The following is a 19,357-nucleotide window of genomic DNA, read 5'->3' as shown; positions in this document are numbered from 1 at the left end:
CGGCGAGTCATTCAGTTCTCTTCTTGCTCACTTTATTCCATAATATAACACACAAGAATTGTTGTCAGGGCTAACGATAATTTTTGTTTGGGGACTTTGGCACAATAACCACTGGTGTAGGCCAAGAAAAGTGATCAACCTTGTTCTATCAGTTTTCATTTCTCCGGTCACATAATGAAGTATTGGATCATGTATATTTTTGTTATCAGTATTTAATATTTTAGTGTAGGATGTTATCAATTATGGTTTCTTGAATCCTACTGTAGATAAAAGTCAGACTTAATATCTGCACATCAAAACACGAATAGTCTTTTTTATATTAAAGTATTTTGCAAAATTCTACACCAACTTTTAATCCAGAACAGCATTTTTAATTGCAATCTTTTTGAAATAATGTTTAGCTGCCAGAATTTGGGAAATTTCTGTGTTGAAATTGAAGTTTCACTTATCATTACATTTCCAAAGTTCTTTCGAGATCTGTATTTCTACTTATATATTTTATGTATTCCTTCATATCTACATTTTACATGTCCAAAGTAATGTTATTGTACATTGTGAATGTAAGATAATAAATTATATTAACTAATGAAGATTTGTTGTGTTGTATACATCAGTCCTGATATCAAGCAGTAACAGCTGGAAGGATAACTTTATATCTGCAGTTCATTAGATAAGTTGAAAACTGTTCAATATGTTGAGGTTGAGGTCTATAATGGCCGTGATTTCCTCTCACAAACATTGTCTCAGACAATAGGTTTAAATTCATCTTTGTTCAAATTACCAACGATCTTTTTTGAAACTTTTATGACAGCTCTACCTCCATCAATGTTATTTATTACATAAAATCAGTTAAAGGTAACAGAATACTTAAAGTGTTGTTACCGTTAGTGGCCTCTTTAGTTCACTTCAGTGAATGTATTTTTAATGTGTCTTCCAACAGCCTCCTTGTTACTCCAGGGATTATGTTCATTATCACTCTCTGCACCCCTGGAACATTTCATGTCCAACAGTGAAGCAGGACATTTCTTGTCCAGTCTACTTTTTTTCCGAATAATAGATATGAATGATATAAATAGTGGTTTAAGTGATGTACTTATCATTGCAACATCATCATTTTCATGAAACATCAAGTTAGGATGTGGTCAAAATGTGTATTTCTCTATTGAAACATGTTTTTAAACCACTTGAAATCTTGAAATGTGTTGCTACAATAACAGATTCCCTAAATAGGGGGAAATTTACCTTTAGAGCAGAATGTTATATTAAAAAAATGAGCTCCGGTCATTGGAATATATAAGTGAGTGTTACATATCAAACTAACATTTTCTCTGATGGCAAATGTGTCTTTCACTACATGCATGGAACTTGTAAAAGTGTGCTAAATGTTTAATAAGCCAAAGTGCATTTTTCATTAAAATCAGAAAGTAGCTCCATCATTTTTTACTTACCTGGCCCGAAGGTGTCACATATAAGAATCGGAGACAACAATGCAAAGAATTCAACTGAGATAGGTTTCGTCTTTATTCTTTAACTGTCCATAGCAGTAAATGTCAAATAAACACATTTTAAAATAAATTTGATTTAAAGTTTTAATGACTAGTACTTCATTTATCAAATGTACAAATCTTTTAATACTGCTATAAACTGTAATGAATACTTGAGACATAAATTTATTAATAAATTACAAAACTACTTACATGTTTTATCATGATTAGATGTGTATGTTTAGAATTATATATTTGTTTCCCCTGTCTTAAATATATGAACTTGTGTCTACCGCCAGCATTTAATGCACACATGTTGAAAGTCTCTATCCATCAAGCATCTATCAATTAAAACCTTAACCTACCAATCAGTAACTTTTTAAAGCCTTGCTAAAAAGTATACAATTTACAGAACAATTCACTGAACCAAAAGATCGAGACCACTAAAAACATATGAAGAAATATGATCATATGAGATCATTGAAAAGCACCAACCAGCAGTTTAATACTTGCCGCCATGCTCAATTGTTTAAGGAGTTCCCTTAACAACATGCTTTAAATGGCCTTCATTTCAAAAGAGTCCCTTCCTGATCATGACAGCTACTATTTGGTGGAATTAGGAATTAGTTTTTCCATCACGATCATATTCATAATTCAACCATATTCATCCATAAAACATTTAAAATTTGTGCTTATTGAATTAAGATTGAATGGGTTTTTGTCTATTAAACTCAATTTCTTCCCAATAAAAATACAGAGTTTATAAAAACATGAACCAGGTATGAACACTTATTTTGACACAATAAATTAATATGCTCAATCCTTTACGATAACATCAACTTCATCACTGTCATCATTGATGTCGTCGTCTCCAAAGGTAGCCTCTGACAAGCCCATGTCACGTGACCTTGCTGCAGCCATGGCAGCCACATTTGAAGAGAAGGCCATGTTTGCCCCAGAGAGACGCGCCACTCTCTCCGTTAATGTCTCCTGACCCTTAATCAATGGGTTGTCAATAGAGACATAATCTTCCTGGTCACCTGTGTCAAGTTTGTTTTCAGTAGTAGATTGAACCCGTTCTGACTGAATAATTCTACACCAACTGTTTACCAATTCTTCTCCCTCCGATTCAGAGTCTGTGTATTCAGGAAGTCTGACTTTCCGTTGTTTGTATCTCGAGGAGAAATGCTCTGATTCAGAGTCCTCACTTTGCTCCCCTGATCCATCCTGAACATACTTGTTATATTCTGCTTGATTACAATTTGATTCCTCATTTAAAGTATCCAAAGGATAATCACATTCAGTTTGTTTACAATTTATTGAATCCTCTGTGCTATGCTCGTCCTTCAAGTGTCGAAACATCTGTACACGTAGTTCTTCACTTGTACAGTTAAATAATCTGTTTCTAGTTTTACCATCATAAGACTGTCTCTCAAGGTCACACTGCAAACAAGCATTGTCAGCCACAGTATCTGGTGTCTGTTTAGCACTTTTTACAGTTGTCTTCCCATAGTTAGCCACTTTTCCTTGTAAAGTGCTATCTCCTGAAGAGGTATTGTCATCAGACACTGTTCCATTACTTTGCAATCTTGACTTCTCTAATGCTTTGTTTTCTCGTATTTCCCGTTCTGTTGCACGAACAGAAATGACGGATTTCAACTCCATTAGAAGTCTCATAGCTTCTTGTTTTTCTTTCTTCTTTTTAGCCTGTAATATGAAGAACCAAGATTTTGAGGACATATGTTTAATGGTCTGGATACCATGTTGTGATGGTCTAAGGTATCAAAAAAACCCAAGGCCCATCAGAGATGGGTTATTCTCCCCATTTGAGACAAAATTTAAGTATGAACAAGAGTCTTAGCAGCCTTGACGGTCACCTGTGATAAGCAATATTGAATATAAAGGTTAAAGGTTAGTTATCAAGGGTCATGAAACAGAAATTGTGACACTAAATATAGACAGTGTCAATACATACATTCCTGGGGAAAATAACCAACGTTATGCTCAAAGATGCAATTTAAAACAAACTTCCTCCCCAGGAAGAAATGTGAGACCCATTTTGGTAATTAAAGCACCTTCCATGCTTCCATTCATACGGAGCATTTGATTCTACTATACCTTGGTGCTGAGAAGAAGATTTTTGAAATTTAAGTAAATTTGACCTTTTTTGTCCTGCCCATCAGCCCTTTTGGGGTCACCCAGGATCTATATGGGCATACTATCAAGTTGTCATCCTTTGCTCATAATTCTGACTAAGTTAGAAATATTTTCAATCAAAATAAAACTGATTATCCTCAAAAATCTATTTTTCCGATATTAACTAAAGCAAAATTTACACCCTCCCCATGGGGAAATGCAAGACCTGGGGCCATGAAATTCACAATTTTGGCAAAACACTTAAAGATCTTCCATTCATGAAGAGTATTTCATTTGACCATATCTGGAGTTTGTGCAGAAGACTTCTCAAATTTAAGTAAATTTGAGGGAGCCTGTGTAAGTTTATGCTAGCCAAAGCTTACCTTTTCTTCTGGTGTTATGAATTCATCCCAAGTGTTCTGATAGCTTTCAACGGGGTCTTCTGTAATATATGCTTCAAACACCTGCAAAAACAAATACCCTGGTAAACAACATATGTTTTATATATTAATGTATACACAGTATATGTGATTTCAGTTTAGTTTGTTTATTGCTGTTTTACTTCCTGTTATTTACCAGGGTCAGTTAAGGATATGCCAGGTTTGAATGGTGGAGGCAAGCTGGAGTTCCCAGATATAAACAACCAATATGCGGCCAGAACCTTTTCCTCTGTCGCCCCAATGTCGTTTAAAGTATTTATAACTACTAATATGAACTGTTAAAAAACCAACTCTACATGGCTGATTTCCGTGTAAATGTTTGAAATAAAAAGGAAATGTTTCAAAATCATAGCATGACAGATGAAGTTACATACCTGATCTTCTATAATGGGATCACCCATTTCAAACAAAGGGATGGGCGGGACATCTGACTGGACCTCTTTTGAAACAGCATCTGTCTTCAAGGGGTTTGCTTTAAGGTAATTACAAAATTACAAAAACATGTGGAAATGGTTCTTTTTATCAAAATGCTTAGAAAGCTGTCCTTTATAAAAAAAAAACAAAGCTTCAGAAAAACCCTTAAAGATTCAACTCATATAAGCATACCATTAAATCTATTGTCTTGCTATTAAATTACTAATTTTTTCTATTTATATCAACACGTTCCTGTTAATCAATTTTGAGAAATGGAGAAATTTCAGGCAGTCCTTCTAGTCAGAATTTAAAAAAGAAACAGAGTTAAATATATGACATCCACGAAGATTAAAAACGAAAGTAAAACAATATTGTGGTTAGACTGATATTTTCTTTTTCATGATTGCATAATTTGAAAAATGATATTTAAATATGTACTTATTTTCTGTTTTGAGAGGAAATTTCCCCATGTTTTCAGTATACACTGTATTTTCTTCATGGGGAATTTGTTTATAATCTGAGAGGAAAACATACCTCTTGGGGAACACTAGCCTATTCTGGTTGTAAACTTTGTCTAGATTAAATCCTGTTAGACATAGATATAGAGGCACATGTTTGCCTAAATCCATCTTTATCTATCTGAAAGTATGCTCTAATGATAACCTGGAGGAAAAGAAATCAATCAACTTTTAAATAGAAGAATAAAAAACAATAATAAAACTTTGATGGCAGCAGATATATCTTACCTTCTTTGCTGACCTTGACCTTTTCCAGTTTCTCAAGTCGACTGATTCCTTCTTCCCAACATGCCTTACAGGCATGCAACTCATGTTTCACCTGCAGACGGAGTTTATCATAGGCATCGTTTACTCTGAGCTGGTCAGTGTGACCTTCATCACCATGGTCAAGATGACCTGCACTGCTATGGTCAATGTGTGTCTCCAAGAGGGAAGAAAGTGACCGCACCCTAAGGATATATGACATAATATAAAAACAATGAAAATACTGACATGTCAACAGAATCTGTATTGAAACTCTTTAGTGACATGTGGACAAAACCTGAACAAAAAAAGTACAGGGAGAATAATACTAGGTGTTCCTGAAAGGTAAGCATCTTCATAAATATGGATCATGCTACAGTTTCAAAATAATCTTAACTAGATTTTTGCTGACTTAATGAGGCCATAGATTGATTACCTGAGCCAGGCAGCTTGTAGATGGAGGTCAAGACTATGGACAGCCATATACGTCTCTCTGAGGGGGTGGGCGTCATCAGGAGTATACTTTGGGGTCTGTGTCCCCTTATCCTCTATCAAGCAAGCGTGAGATTTGTACATCTGCTCTAGTGACCATGTTTTCTTAGATATGGGGGTATGTATACCAGTCACTAAGGCCTCCATCTCAGTTGTCTCTAATCTCAAACCTTCTTCACCTATAAACAGTATTCCAGTTATTCCATAATTGGTGAATAAAAATTCAAAAGTGTAGGGCATGTACATGTATACTGATTTATGTAATGAGTGTTGCCGATTGGAGCATTAATATCTCTTACTAGATAACTCCTTAGAATGATGAAATCACAAACTCTCGACAACAATTCCTTTTTTACATTTTTAAGAGCATTCTAGTCTGTAGCTAATAAAGCTTCATCTTGTATATAAAACACAAACAAAAAGGGAAATAAGAACCATGAGTACCAGTGAAACTGATGAATGCTCCTTGAAAACAACTTAAGTGGACACAAAATTCGAACAAAGGGCAATAATTCTGTAACAAAGTTGATTACAGGACCTGAATTTGGTGTACTGTACATTTTCTTAGTATGACCAATGTATACATAGTTTTTAGCAGGGCTGAAATTTGTATGTTTTATTTTATTGTATTACAGACTGCCAGCTGTCCGTAATTATATTGTGCTCATGTAAAAGTCGCGTCCGTGTACCGGGTCCCATGTTGTGATTATAGGTGTACAGGTGTATTGTGTTGCTCAGTTGGAGTTTTGTTACGTTCGTGTCCCATGGTGTGGTTTGTCCAATTTCCATAAGTGAGTTGTTTACATATATTGGCGAATTTATATTGGTAGGTTCTTATGGTCAGTTTGGCACGTGTTTCTTTGTGTTTCAAGTCTGTTTAGGCAGTACCTTTAGTAGACTCCTGGCAGGACGGACATATTTTTGAATGTAAGAGTTTGAATGATTTTTATTAAGTGAGGCAACGCTATCATTTTTATATCCATATTTGGTTATCAAGTTAATATGATTAGTTAGATATAATTAATCATGATTATTGATTGAAATTGTGAAATCTAGAAACAAATATTACAAGATTCACTTTGTCAAATTCCCAAAGTCGTATGATTTAAATATGTTTCTGTTTTCATATGAATTTGAGATTTGGAAATATTTTTGAGTCCATTTTTTTATTTGTCCTTTACAGTATTAAAACAGAATCGCTCTAGACGTCTATTTGGTCAGAATAAAGACTTTGTGCCACACGCAGGTACGATGTGTTCTACAATGTTATTTGATGTCAATTGGTACATGTAATGTTCCAAGAATATAATTTTATTTATAATTTACATCTATTATTGTAATTGGAAATAATTTGAATGACGTATGCAAAGTGTATAGGTACGTGTCAAGTTATATGCCATATGTGGGTAAGTGTAGATTTTAAGTACTTGTAATTTTATCTGTTGTTCTAGGGCTGGTGATCCAAAATTCTTGTCAACAATAAATGACAGAACGTAACTCAGAGGAGTTTGTTTTAACTTATTCTGCAAACAACCAGATCTACCACAGTTTCATGATCCTAGTTTGAATGCAAACAAACCTATGCTCGTGACGAAATTTTATGGACAATAACTATGTACCTGAGGGATCATTGGCTTTGACATTACTGCACTGCACCTTGCTTTTGTATGACTAATGCATTATCATATTTCAATATCACAGTGCATTTAAATGCATGCAAAGTGATGCCCGGACACAAAAATTTAACAAAGGGCAATAACTCTGTAATCAAGGTGACGTGGGCCCTAACATCATATGATCCTTGCTTAACTGTGTGCAAAGTTATGCTCAGGGCTCAAAATATTTAACAAATGGCAATAACTCTATAATTGAGGGGTGGAGGGTTCCGAATTTTGTACACTGCACATTTTCTAAGTAAGATCAATATATCCAACAAGTTTCATTAGCCTTGTTAAAATTCAAGCAAATTGACACGTGCTCTATCCACATAATTTTAACAAAGGGCAATAACTCTTTGATTTAAGGATTGAAGGCCCTGAATTTGATATACTGCACGTCAACTTAGTATAACAAATGTATACACCAAGTTTCCTGATCCCTGCTTAACTGTGAACAAAGTCATGTTCTGGACACAAAAGGACAGAGGAAAAGACGGATGGACCGGTGGACATGGTGGCAACTACATGCTCTCGGAAATTCGGGGAGTCAAAAAAAAAAGCCAAAATCTTCAAATCTTTCAATTCAAAGCTAATGTAACCTAACCCTTCTATTAACTTTTGATCTGGTTTTTAACTTGATAACAATATGAGTTACAGTCAAATGTATGTAGTATTGTGGCAATAGTTAAACAGGCCTGAACTAGAAGAAATAGAAAACAATGTAACAGTAATTTTCATATTGTCATAACAGTTCACATCATGAAATATGAAGTAAACTGACGAAACAGAATTAGCTCTTAAACATGTACACCAATGTTATCACAATCAATGTGAACATATCAGTAAATGTTTATGTACCAGATAAGGTAAAGCACAGCAGTGTGAACCTACACTTACCTGAATAACAGAGGACGAAGGTCAAACGTCTGAACAGTTCAGATATATGCAGGTCACACAAATGTTTAATCCCCTAAAAAACAATTACCTGCAATTAATAAATTAAACTAAAAGCCAATGAAAAGTAGAACAAGAAAGCAAAGGACAAAAAAAACCTGTCTGTATAAAATCTTTACTTTAAGCAAATCAATTTCATTGTTTGTTTGTTAATCATATTTATTCATTTAAGGATTCATTAAATTTGTCTCAAAACCAACTCAATTTATCATCCCATGAAATCGACATAAGCAAGATTCAATCCTTATATTTCAATTCACGCTTCTTTTTTCTATAGCATGGGAACTGAAGCAATTTATCTTCTACTTAGATTTTCAATTCTTGTCATCATATCGTTTGACGTCAAACAAGCAAATAGTCCGTCATTTGAAGACAGGTTATTGTGACAGGTTGAAATATGTTTCAGCATGGTTACTTAATATTCTATGAAATTTAAATAAGAACAAAATTTAATATGTTTTTGGACAACTTTAATAAAAATTTTGATAATTCTATGCAACAAAGACAATATGCATCTTTTTCCCGCAGAATAATAACGTCTAGACGTGGTGCGCCAGTTCGCAAACGAAGCGATGTCGGCCTTTTTTTTACAGGCATCGAAGCGAAGAACAAGAAATATCAGGCTTCAGTCGCTTCACATCTTTTGAAACGTAAAGTTACAGTTATTAAATGTTGAATACATAATTCTTTTTTTTTTCAAATTTTATTATTAGTTTTCAATAGTTTTTAAAATTTTATTTTGATGTTTTTAAATCTCATACTTGTTGTATATTGGCAGTGTAGTAGAAGTTGGGGAGTTATCTGCCCATACCTAATATTTGTATTCATACGCACTGGTCAAATTCATCAGTAAATGAAGCAGATCACATTAAGTAGTTTCATCGAGTCTGATTTGGGTAGAAATTGAAATATAAAATGATATGTTACCTTCAACGAGGCAACAGAAAATCCATCAGTGATGTTGTACAGGTGTGACCTCCCCTCCTCTCCGTCCCCATCAGTCTGTACACATGGACCATATTCTTTTACAGGTACCTGGGCCAGGTAATTTAAAGCTCCATCTAAGTCCCCACTAAGGGGGTAACTAGTCATATAGCTAAGGAGAATATCTTACAAATCATAAAGGATAATACTGGGACTGAAAAAGAAATTTCAAAATGTCTTCAAAATGGAGTGAGAAGATGATGTAAGTTACACTTGTATTGTTGACATTAAATATACATTTCAGACTGCTCTGACAAGTTAGTAAGACTTTACAAGTCTTAAAGTAAGATACTTTGTATTAATTTGTACCAAAACTTTAGCCTTGTTTAAGACAAAATGGCTGAGACTGTCCATCTTAGTATAGGGCTCACGGCAATTCTCTAACAAGTCCTGCCGTTTACCAAGTCAAGAGATCCATACCACATTCTTACAGTACAGACTGTGAGACCAAAGTCCTATATCTACAAGTAGCCCCAACATATGTATTCTTTACAGCACAGAAAGTGAGACCAAAGTCCTATTTCTACAAGTGGCCCCAACATATGTATTCTTTACAGTACAGACAGTGAGACCAAAGTCCTACAAGTTACCCCAACATATGTATTCTTTACAGTACAGACCAAAGTCCTATATCTACAAGTTACCCCAACAAATGTATTCTTTACAGTACAGACAGTACAGACCAAAGTCCTACAAGTTACCCCAACATATGTATTCTTTACAGTACAGACAGTGAGACCAAAGTCCTACAAGTTACCCCAACATATGTATTCTTTACAGTACAGACAGTGAGACCAAAGTCCTACAAGTTACCCCAACAAATGTATTCTTTACAGTACAGACAGAGAGACCAAAGTCCTACAAGTAACCCCAACATATGTATTCTTTACAGTACAGACAGTGAGACCAAAGTCCTACAAGTTACCCCAACATATGTATTCTTTACAGTACAGACCAAAGTCCTATATCTACAAGTTACCCCCAACATATGTATTCTTTACAGTACAGACAGTACAGACCAAAGTCCTATATCTACAAGTAGCCCAAACATATATATTCTTTACAGTACAGACAGTGAGACCAAAGTCCTATATCTACAAGTTACCCCAACATATGTATTCTTTACAGTACAGACCAAAGTCCTATATCTACAAGTTACCCCAACATATGTATTCTTTACAGTACAGACAGTACAGACCAAAGTCCTATATCTACAAGTAGCCCAAACATATGTATTCTTTACAGTACAGACAGTGAGACCAAAGTCCTACAAGTTACCCCAACATATGTATTCTTTACAGTACAGACCAAAGTCCTATATCTACAAGTTACCCCAACAAATGTATTCTTTACAGTACAAACCAAAGTCCTATATCTACAAGTTACCCCAACAAATGTATTCTTTACAGTACAGACAGTGAGACCAAAGTCCTACAAGTTACCCCAACATATGTATTCTTTACAGTACAGACAGTGAGACCAAAGTCCTACAAGTAACCCCAACATATGTATTCTTTACAGTACAGACCAAAGTCCTATATCTACAAGTTACCCCAACATATGTATTCTTTACAGTACAGACAGTACAGACCAAAGTCCTATATCTACAAGTTACCCCAACATATGTATTCTTTACAGTACAGACCAAAGTCCTATATCTACAAGTTACCCCAACATATGTATTCTTTACAGTACAGACAGTACAGACCAAAGTCCTATATCTACAAGTAGCCCAAACATATGTATTCTTTACAGTACAGACCAAAGTCCTATATCTACAAGTAGCCCAAACATATGTATTCTTTACAGTACAGACAGTGAGACCAAAGTCCTACAAGTAGCCCAAACATATGTATTCTTTACAGTACAGACCAAAGTCCTATATCTACAAGTTACCCCCAACATATGTATTCTTTACAGTACAGACAGTACAGACCAAAGTCCTATATCTACAAGTAGCCCAAACATATGTATTCTTTACAGTACAGACAGTGAGACCAAAGTCCTATATCTACAAGTTACCCCAACATATGTATTCTTTACAGCACAGAAAGTGAGACCAAAGTCCTACAAGTTACCCCAACATATGTATTCTTTACAGTACAGACAGTGAGACCAAAGTCCTACAAGTTACCCCAACATATGTATTCTTTACAGTACAGACCAAAGTCCTATATCTACAAGTTACCCCAACATATGTATTCTTTACAGTACAGACCAAAGTCCTATATCTACAAGTAGCCCAAACATATGTATTCTTTACAGTACAGACAGTGAGACCAAAGTCCTACAAGTTACCCCAACATATGTATTCTTTACAGTACAGACCAAAGTCCTATATCTACAAGTTACCCCCAACATATGTATTCTTTACAGTACAGACAGTACAGACCAAAGTCCTATATCTACAAGTAGCCCAAACATATGTATTCTTTACAGTACAGACAGTGAGACCAAAGTCCTACAAGTTACCCCAACATATGTATTCTTTACAGTACAGACCAAAGTCCTATATCTACAAGTTACCCCCAACATATGTATTCTTTACAGTACAGACAGTACAGACCAAAGTCCTATATCTACAAGTAGCCCAAACATATGTATTCTTTACAGTACAGACAGTGAGACCAAAGTCCTATATCTACAAGTTACCCCAACATATGTATTCTTTACAGTACAGACCAAAGTCCTATATCTACAAGTAGCCCAAACATATGTATTCTTTACAGTACAGACAGTGAGACCAAAGTCCTACAAGTTACCCCAACATATGTATTCTTTACAGTACAGACCAAAGTCCTATATCTACAAGTTACCCAAACATATGTATTCTTTACAGTACAAACCAAAGTCCTATATCTTGACGAATGGGAAAAAATTCAGTATTGTATTTAAAAATAAATGAAACAGGAACAACTGAGAATAACAAAAATGACAGAGGTTATGGTTTCCTTAACAGCTGAACAATAAGAGTAAAAACTGTGTGACTAACAGTGTGATAAAAAGATACCAGTTGATAAGGGCCATGGTCTTATCTTTAGCTAAAAGCATGGCCTTCCTTGAAACAAGGAAGAGCAAAGCACGCAGCTGTGGACATTGTCGTTGTGTGCTGTGGAGACTATTCTGTTCTAGTCTGCTTACTGGTGTCTGCTGACTCACCCTATTAAAAAAATTCACTTGACACTGTAATAACAAATGCTACAAGAAAAAAGAACAAGATTGAATTAAGATGATTGTCTCTCTTCTGATCATATGTTTCACAAACTAGATGTTTGACAGTAAAGACACTCTGCACTGATCTCAGTCCTACAGAGATGATTAAGAGCAGACACTCACAACAGTTGTCACAAATATAAAGATATATATAGATATGAACAAATGTCTTGTTGACAAATCCCACAATTTAATGTTACATGGTTAAGATACAGTGATCACACATCTTACAGGGTAAATCCCCGGGCTACAAGCTCTGCTTCCTGGACAAGTCGTAGAGATCGGGCAGTGATACGCAGCAGTCCCTCACAGGAGCTGACAAGTCGGCGGATGTGCTTGGAGCCTCGGGTTAACCTTGACTGATGATGATACAACACAACCCATTTCAAGATCACTGCTACCATGTAACACAGACACAGAAAAGCCATCACATCGGTCAGACTGCGGAATTTCCATGGCATCTCTGGGTAGACTACTCGCCCATACAAGTAGGCCAGGAGACAAGGCAGGGACAATGTTACCAAACTGTTGATACAATGGCAAACATTTCTATTTTTTCAATTATTTGCCGAAAATTATCATTAAGAAAACATGGTAGAAAAACTTTTTTATTAATTCATGTAATGATATGAAATCAATTTTAGAATACCGGGTATCAGCAATTAACATAGCATATTTCTTTGTGATAAATATTTCTTTTACAAAAGACATACAAATATATGTATAAGTTTAATATCATAAAAAGTTATATAATGGCTTACAAAATTTATTGCACCTTCAAAGTGCAGCTGTAAATATACAAGCAAAGTAAACGCCAAAATTTACTAAAATCCCTTCAAAGCATTCCTTCAGTGTGTTAAACAGCAATTAGGATTTACTGTCAGGTGGTATATTTGTCTGATAACCAATAGCAGACATATTTTTTTAGTATTCCAGGGAGTATGCTTTGGATTAGTACAGATTTGTATGCTTACACTGTAGGTCTGACTGTGATACTGTGAGTAAGGGTGTCCCGTATAGGTAACGCTGTATTCAGAAAGTCCATATCCTCTTCTGTCATTAGTTTTGACTTCAGTATCAATTTCAAGATTTCTGCATTGTAAAAACGTGTCTGAAAGAAATGAAATATTTTGAGAGAATGAGACACACAGACCAGATATCGATACATTATAAGAAGAGCTTACTACTCCTGATTCCACTTGATAATACATAAAGGTAATATATAGGTCAAAAGTAAAAATATAGGTTAAGGTTTCAGGGTTCAAAATTAACTATATACAACTAGCAAAATGCCAGCTAAAATCTGTTTATTGCTAGCTGGAAAATAATGAACTAGCAAAAATTTTGCAAGTGGAAATGAAATATACCTAATCACTATTTTTGACGAAACATCTGCCACAAAATGCCTTTCTCCATCTGCCTTTAAATGAGTAATTAGGTTAGACGATAGTCAACAGCCACAGCCTGGCCCTTCTGAAAAAAAATCGTCGAAATCGGAGAGTGTTTCTCCTGACGCTGCTGATACAAAAATCACAACCACGTGCATATACGGCCACGTTAAAAACGGTACGGAAATGGGAAAAAGAATTGAATATTAGTCTAGGATACAACAAATCATCTAGTAATGATGCAATCAGCCATTCTTATCTAATGTCTTTGATATCTTTTCCAATATCACTCAGTTCCTGAAAAACTCAATATATCAGTAAATGAAAGTCAAACCTATTCACCAAAAAATTGCTAGTTTGTTCATCATTTTTGCTAGTGGAAATTTTAGGCACTTGCAATGGTTTGCTAGTGATTAAAATAAGTTAATTTTGACCCCTGAGGTTTTCTGTCTTTAACACAAAATACACACCACCTTCCTAATATATACCCACTAAAGATCCTACAAGATACCGCTTCAGCCATGGGAATGACCAATATCTATTACTTGCTGAGGTCAAAGGTTGCAATATTAATCATAATGACCTACTTTTGGTATGTGACAACAATCTTCCTAGGATATAACAAAATAAAGATAATTTATGTGACAAGAACATCTGATATACCTTGGAAGCCGTTTGTTGAAAACATAAGTCACAGTGACTGTTTTATGTATGAAGCACATAGTCTTCTGAGGATGCCTCACAAGAACAATAAATATTGAAAGTCCAATGCCAAAATAGTATGGGAGAGGGCTTTTAGAAAGAATAAAAAATAGTTTTCTTTTCATGAAATTTAAAATACAGGTAACACTGACCTAGTTATGGTAGATGCCACCAAATCTTCATATCTGGTCATCTACATAAGTTTTATGAAATTATTACCTGTTTTGTTCTGTTGTTGTCACATCAGTCCTGTGTAATTCAGTTAAAATGATGTATTGTTGGATCAATAATAACTGTTCAGTACTTTTTGTAGACAATGCATAACTTTACAGGTGTGGTGTAGTAAAATTATACATTTGATTTAATATATAAAGACAAACAAGTTAATTCTTAACAAAAGAAAACCAGAATTTGCAAGTGAACTCTAACATTAAACTGGAAACAATTATCTTTCAAATAAATCAATCCAAAATGACATAGATCTTTGTGTATAAGATAAGGACACCACAACAGAGTATTTTTAGTATATTTTTTTACTTATATATTGATTTTCTTTATGTAGGTGAAGTTTATAGATAGATTTTTCACTAAAAAGGACTTAAATTTAAAACTTACAAACTATCCAGTTTGTTTGGTTTTTACCAAATAAATATTCAATTAATGAGGATCACAACTAACTATTCCTATAACTATATATGATCAATGAGGTGATAGCAACAGTGCGGACATGCAAATTGTCAAATTTCCGAGGCAACCTGCTCCTTTATCAAGAGACAAACATTACATAAATTATATATATATATATATCTTATCACAGCATCATCCTTAAACTATTGGTTTCTGAAAATATATAGGTCTATAAAAATATATGTATCCAGGTATAAGTTTTGGTATAGGTTTAAAAAAAAGCATGACCCCTGATCCCACACATCAGAACTACAAGGTTTTCCATAATTTTGTTAGTAGTAGGCTGTGTAGTGAAAGTAGGAGGCTGGCCTGCTGTGTACGTGTAGTCATGTACGAAACATTTTTATTGAACTGGATTGGTGTAGGCGGCCAAATGATCAAGGTAGCGGATCAAATTGGCCGGCGACCGGCTCTTACGGAAAACCCTGGAACTAGTACAATCTGATTACCCACCAGTCTCTGTAGGTCCTGTGAAAGTATTGTGAGTCCCAGGAAAGTCATTATAAATCTCCTCATTGATTCCAATGACAGCTTCCATCTTTGAGGTACCTCCTAAATTTAACAGCAAAAGAAAAAGAAGGTGAAATTCAAACATTTATTTAATTAATATTTGGTGTTATTTGCTTTCTGTATTTCTGTTAACATTAGATATTAAGTATATGACAAGCCAATGCAGTGACTGGTAATTATCACATATTTTAAACTGTTTCATCTATATTTATATTTTTTGCTTTGAAAAATTGTTGAATTGATATATGGCTTACAGGTACTTTATTGCAGTTAGACCAAGAGGTCAACACAAACACCTGCAACCCAAGGTCAAGAGTTACTAAGTGTAAACTTCCCTATCTAAACTTGTCAATTTTTTTTGAGGTAGTTACTCTTATCCAGTACTAATGAGGCAACTATATCTAGCACAGTTTTTCAATGTCAGAAGAAGCAAGATTATGTCAATATTGCAAAGATCAGCATTTAGCTTTTGTCACCCAGTGGTCCTTGTGTTCTTTAGCTAGAAAACAAGAACTGTAACATTGGCGCCCAACGGGACCTCTGCAATACTGTAAGGCGGAGTGTGTGGTGGTGCTTGGCACGTGACCGTTCGTTAATCTTCGGGATCTCTGGAAGTCACGATGATGACCCTCTTTCCACAATTACAGACATCCTCAGGATTTTTTTTACTTGTTATGCTTTACATCTAAAAACAGGCTGATTACGTCTCTATATGCTGAATACAGTAGTGTAAATTTTCAATAAAAAATAGGAGTATACATTCCTATTTTTATCAAAATAAAGTAATATTTCCGAATTTCTGAATCACTGAAAACTCTCCATTTTTTTTAAGTATTGCATTAAATAAGTAAAGAAATTCTAGAATCCATCTTCTATAGTTTATAAGCATAATCCAATGTAAAGTTTGATTTTACTGATTTCTGAAAATTGGCCAAATATGAAATGTGAAAAATGAATAATCTGTTAATAAATAATTCATTATTATTGAATGTAACAGTACTAATGCATGAGCTTCAAAAAGAAGAAAAAAACAGCGTTGGTTGATGAGTGTAAGTAGATGTATATTTACCTGTCAGTTAAATGTTACTGCAGTACAGGGACGTAAGATACGGAGTAATAATATACATCCCTGAGTAATATCAGAGTGAGCTTGTATAAAGGTCTTTAAGAGGTTTTTCTATGCCTGAACATGACGTTGACGTCATTGTACATGTTTTACTCGCCTCTTTGCATGTCGATCTTGAAAGTTGAACAGCGGCTCCCTTACACAGATGAAGATCAGCATCTTTCAAACCAGCTTCTTTCAGGCTTTGGTGAAGGGGAGAGTGCTGAAAGAATATTTTAAGTTTTAACTATGTAATCATCTGTAAATATTTAGTGTTACAAAAGAAGCTTACTACATGGATATGTACTTACTTCAAAAATAACATCTTCATCTTCGTCAGATACATCCATCTCCGGTTTAAGTATGTCTGTCCGTTCTTGGTTCTTATTCAACTAACCATTTCCGCTTCCGGTAAAATATTTGACTTATAAGAATATAAAGATGACGGGTTAGACGATTTACAGCATCAGGCAGAATTGGGCAGGATAAGCCAGAATCGGAAAACATCATTTTAAAGGGAAAATGAAGATGTGTTACATAAAACAACCGTACCTGTTTTAGTAACGCAAGACCGAAAGACGATTTACAGAATCAATTGTGTATTTAAGGCATTTTATTGTTTTGGAGAAACTGTGTGTGACCTTTGACCTTTTCTTCCACAAGAAATTGATTTTTATCATTATTTTTAAAGTCAACAATGATGACATCGTCTGTGATTTTCTTTATTACAAAACTAACATACTAATTGTTTGTCTGATTAGGGACCTAAATGTTATGTAGGTCTGCAATGTATTCACAATTTACAATAGCTGTGTAAAAGAAAAACATATCACATTAAGAAGACAAATGATTGGTGCATAAATAAAGAAAATACCAATATGTAAACAGAAATTTATTTCTAACTCAAAATTCAATTTAACTGGTGTAAAATACGAACAAATATTTACAAGGAGACTCCTGAAAATACTACAGGTAGAAAAAAAGGGTGTTCCCAAAGAATAAGCGTCTCCAGCTTCATTGACGACACCAGACATGTAAATCTTGGTCGATCAAAGTAAGTAATGTCACTTGAACATTGGAACCATTAGGTATACTAATGGGCATCAAGCATGTCTGACTTCGTATCATACAAGGAAATAGAATATTTCCCAATTCTGATCTTTATGCTAACTGTAAAACTTGATACCCATGTAATTTCAACAGCCTGCATCTCTTGAAACCTGGTGTTATGAGCTTGTCTGTCAGTTGCTAACACCTTGCATGAAAATTGTGATATCAGGAATTCCTTGAACATTGAAACAACTACAAAACATGTAACTACAAAACTATGTAACCATTACAGTCCTCTTGATAAAGTAATATCCTCCGAATATATTGACTTGCAGTTTGTGAAATATCTTAATTTTGAAATAAATTTCCGATAAATTTTGAAATATTTTGATAACTTGTATTGCATTTGGTATATCTTTCCTTTCTCTTTTACCACATGCAGTTCTTAAAGAAAATGCAAAGCAAGCCATCAAATGGTAAAGGAGCAAAGACCCAAGATGAATTTGAAGACAAACAGACAGCATCATCAAGACAAGAACCAGAAAATAGGAATAGACCAGACAGAATCTACAATGGACAATGAAGGCATTTTGGCAATCTCCTCAAAATTAATTGAGCCTGGATATGGCTTTCTTAATGGACAGAATCAGTTGTCACAAGCTGATGAACCCAAGCCAGAAAAAAGGTTTAGGAGAGACAACACAGCTCTAGTGAACAACTCGGGCGATGCAGCATTAAGGAAAACAAATCTTCACCTTTCAAACACAGAGAACATGCTAGATATAGAAAATGCTGATGAAGAGTTGACAAGTCTTCTTTCTTGGTGTCAAATTTCTTTCAAAGGCAACAGTTACATCTACATGTGTTCCAGGTTCACTGAAGACAAACCCTGTAGGTATGATGAGCTTGTGTCCTGTATTATCACAAATAGAAAGAATAGAAGACTACAACCAGGATGATGATATTGATTAATTCTTAAATAACAAAATTATTGACATGTAGCTTTACAGTAGTTTCAATTACCAAGAATAATGTCATTATGAGGACAGTGATTTACTAGGTATACTGTTAATCAAACATTGCTATGGAGAATCAGGATGGGTAGTTATGATTTCACCAGTGTTTCCATCATTGATCATTAAGTTGGGTTAATCACTGATACTTAACTGATTAATTAACACAGCATCTATTTATCTAATAGTGATACAATCAAATACTTTTCATCCTTTTGTTTTCTTAACTATTGTTTTATATTCATATGATAATCAGTTTCTACAAATCTAACACTGTGTACAACTGTGTAAATGGTATGCTGATCACAAAAGTGTCCGCTTGATATTAATAATAGTACCTGGTGATTAAGTCAGAAAAATAATTCT

The 19,357-nt window shown here is 34.6% G+C and overlaps 1 protein-coding gene across 2 annotated transcripts; it reads right to left on the bottom strand.

Moving 5' to 3' along the window:
* Positions 1-1,603: 1,603 nt before the first annotated feature.
* Positions 1,604-17,301, bottom strand: LOC132544269 (vezatin-like). Of its 2 annotated transcripts, XM_060207843.1 has the most exons (13): positions 17,240-17,301; positions 17,047-17,151; positions 15,767-15,865; positions 13,511-13,647; positions 12,768-13,061; positions 12,334-12,483; positions 9,267-9,423; positions 8,283-8,355; positions 5,672-5,906; positions 5,221-5,441; positions 4,435-4,532; positions 4,004-4,084; positions 1,604-3,191 (listed from the first exon to the last, which is right to left on the bottom strand). In XM_060207843.1, the coding sequence occupies exons 1-13, from the start codon at positions 17,276-17,278 to the stop codon at positions 2,301-2,303; spliced, it is 2,580 nt and encodes an 859-aa protein (XP_060063826.1). In that variant the 5' UTR covers positions 17,279-17,301; the 3' UTR covers positions 1,604-2,300. The 2 variants fall into 2 exon arrangements, with proteins under 2 accessions (XP_060063826.1, XP_060063827.1); XM_060207844.1 differs by lacking the exons at positions 15,767-15,865; positions 17,047-17,151; positions 17,240-17,301 and adding an exon at positions 13,904-13,976.
* Between the last annotated feature and the right edge of the window lie 2,056 nt (positions 17,302-19,357).

This window comes from Ylistrum balloti, unplaced genomic scaffold (assembly GCF_031769215.1).
Source record: "Ylistrum balloti isolate Yb309-2 unplaced genomic scaffold, AGI_CSIRO_Ybal_v1 Utg369788, whole genome shotgun sequence".
Classification (NCBI taxonomy): domain Eukaryota; kingdom Metazoa; phylum Mollusca; class Bivalvia; order Pectinida; family Pectinidae; genus Ylistrum; species Ylistrum balloti.
The sequence above is the reverse complement of the archived record's forward strand: the minus strand, read 5'-3'. Positions and strand labels throughout refer to the sequence as shown.

Coding starts and splice junctions, on each gene's coding strand:
- LOC132544269 (XM_060207843.1), bottom strand. CDS start 17,278: ATGGATGTATCTGACGAAGATGAAGATGTTATTTTTGAA. Junction 13,648..15,766: donor CACAGGACCTACAGAGACTG/GTGGGTAATCAG, acceptor CATTTCTTTCAG/ACACGTTTTTACAATGCAGA. Junction 5,907..8,282: donor CTTCGTCCTCTGTTATTCAG/GTAAGTGTAGGT, acceptor TACTGTTTATAG/GTGAAGAAGGTTTGAGATTA.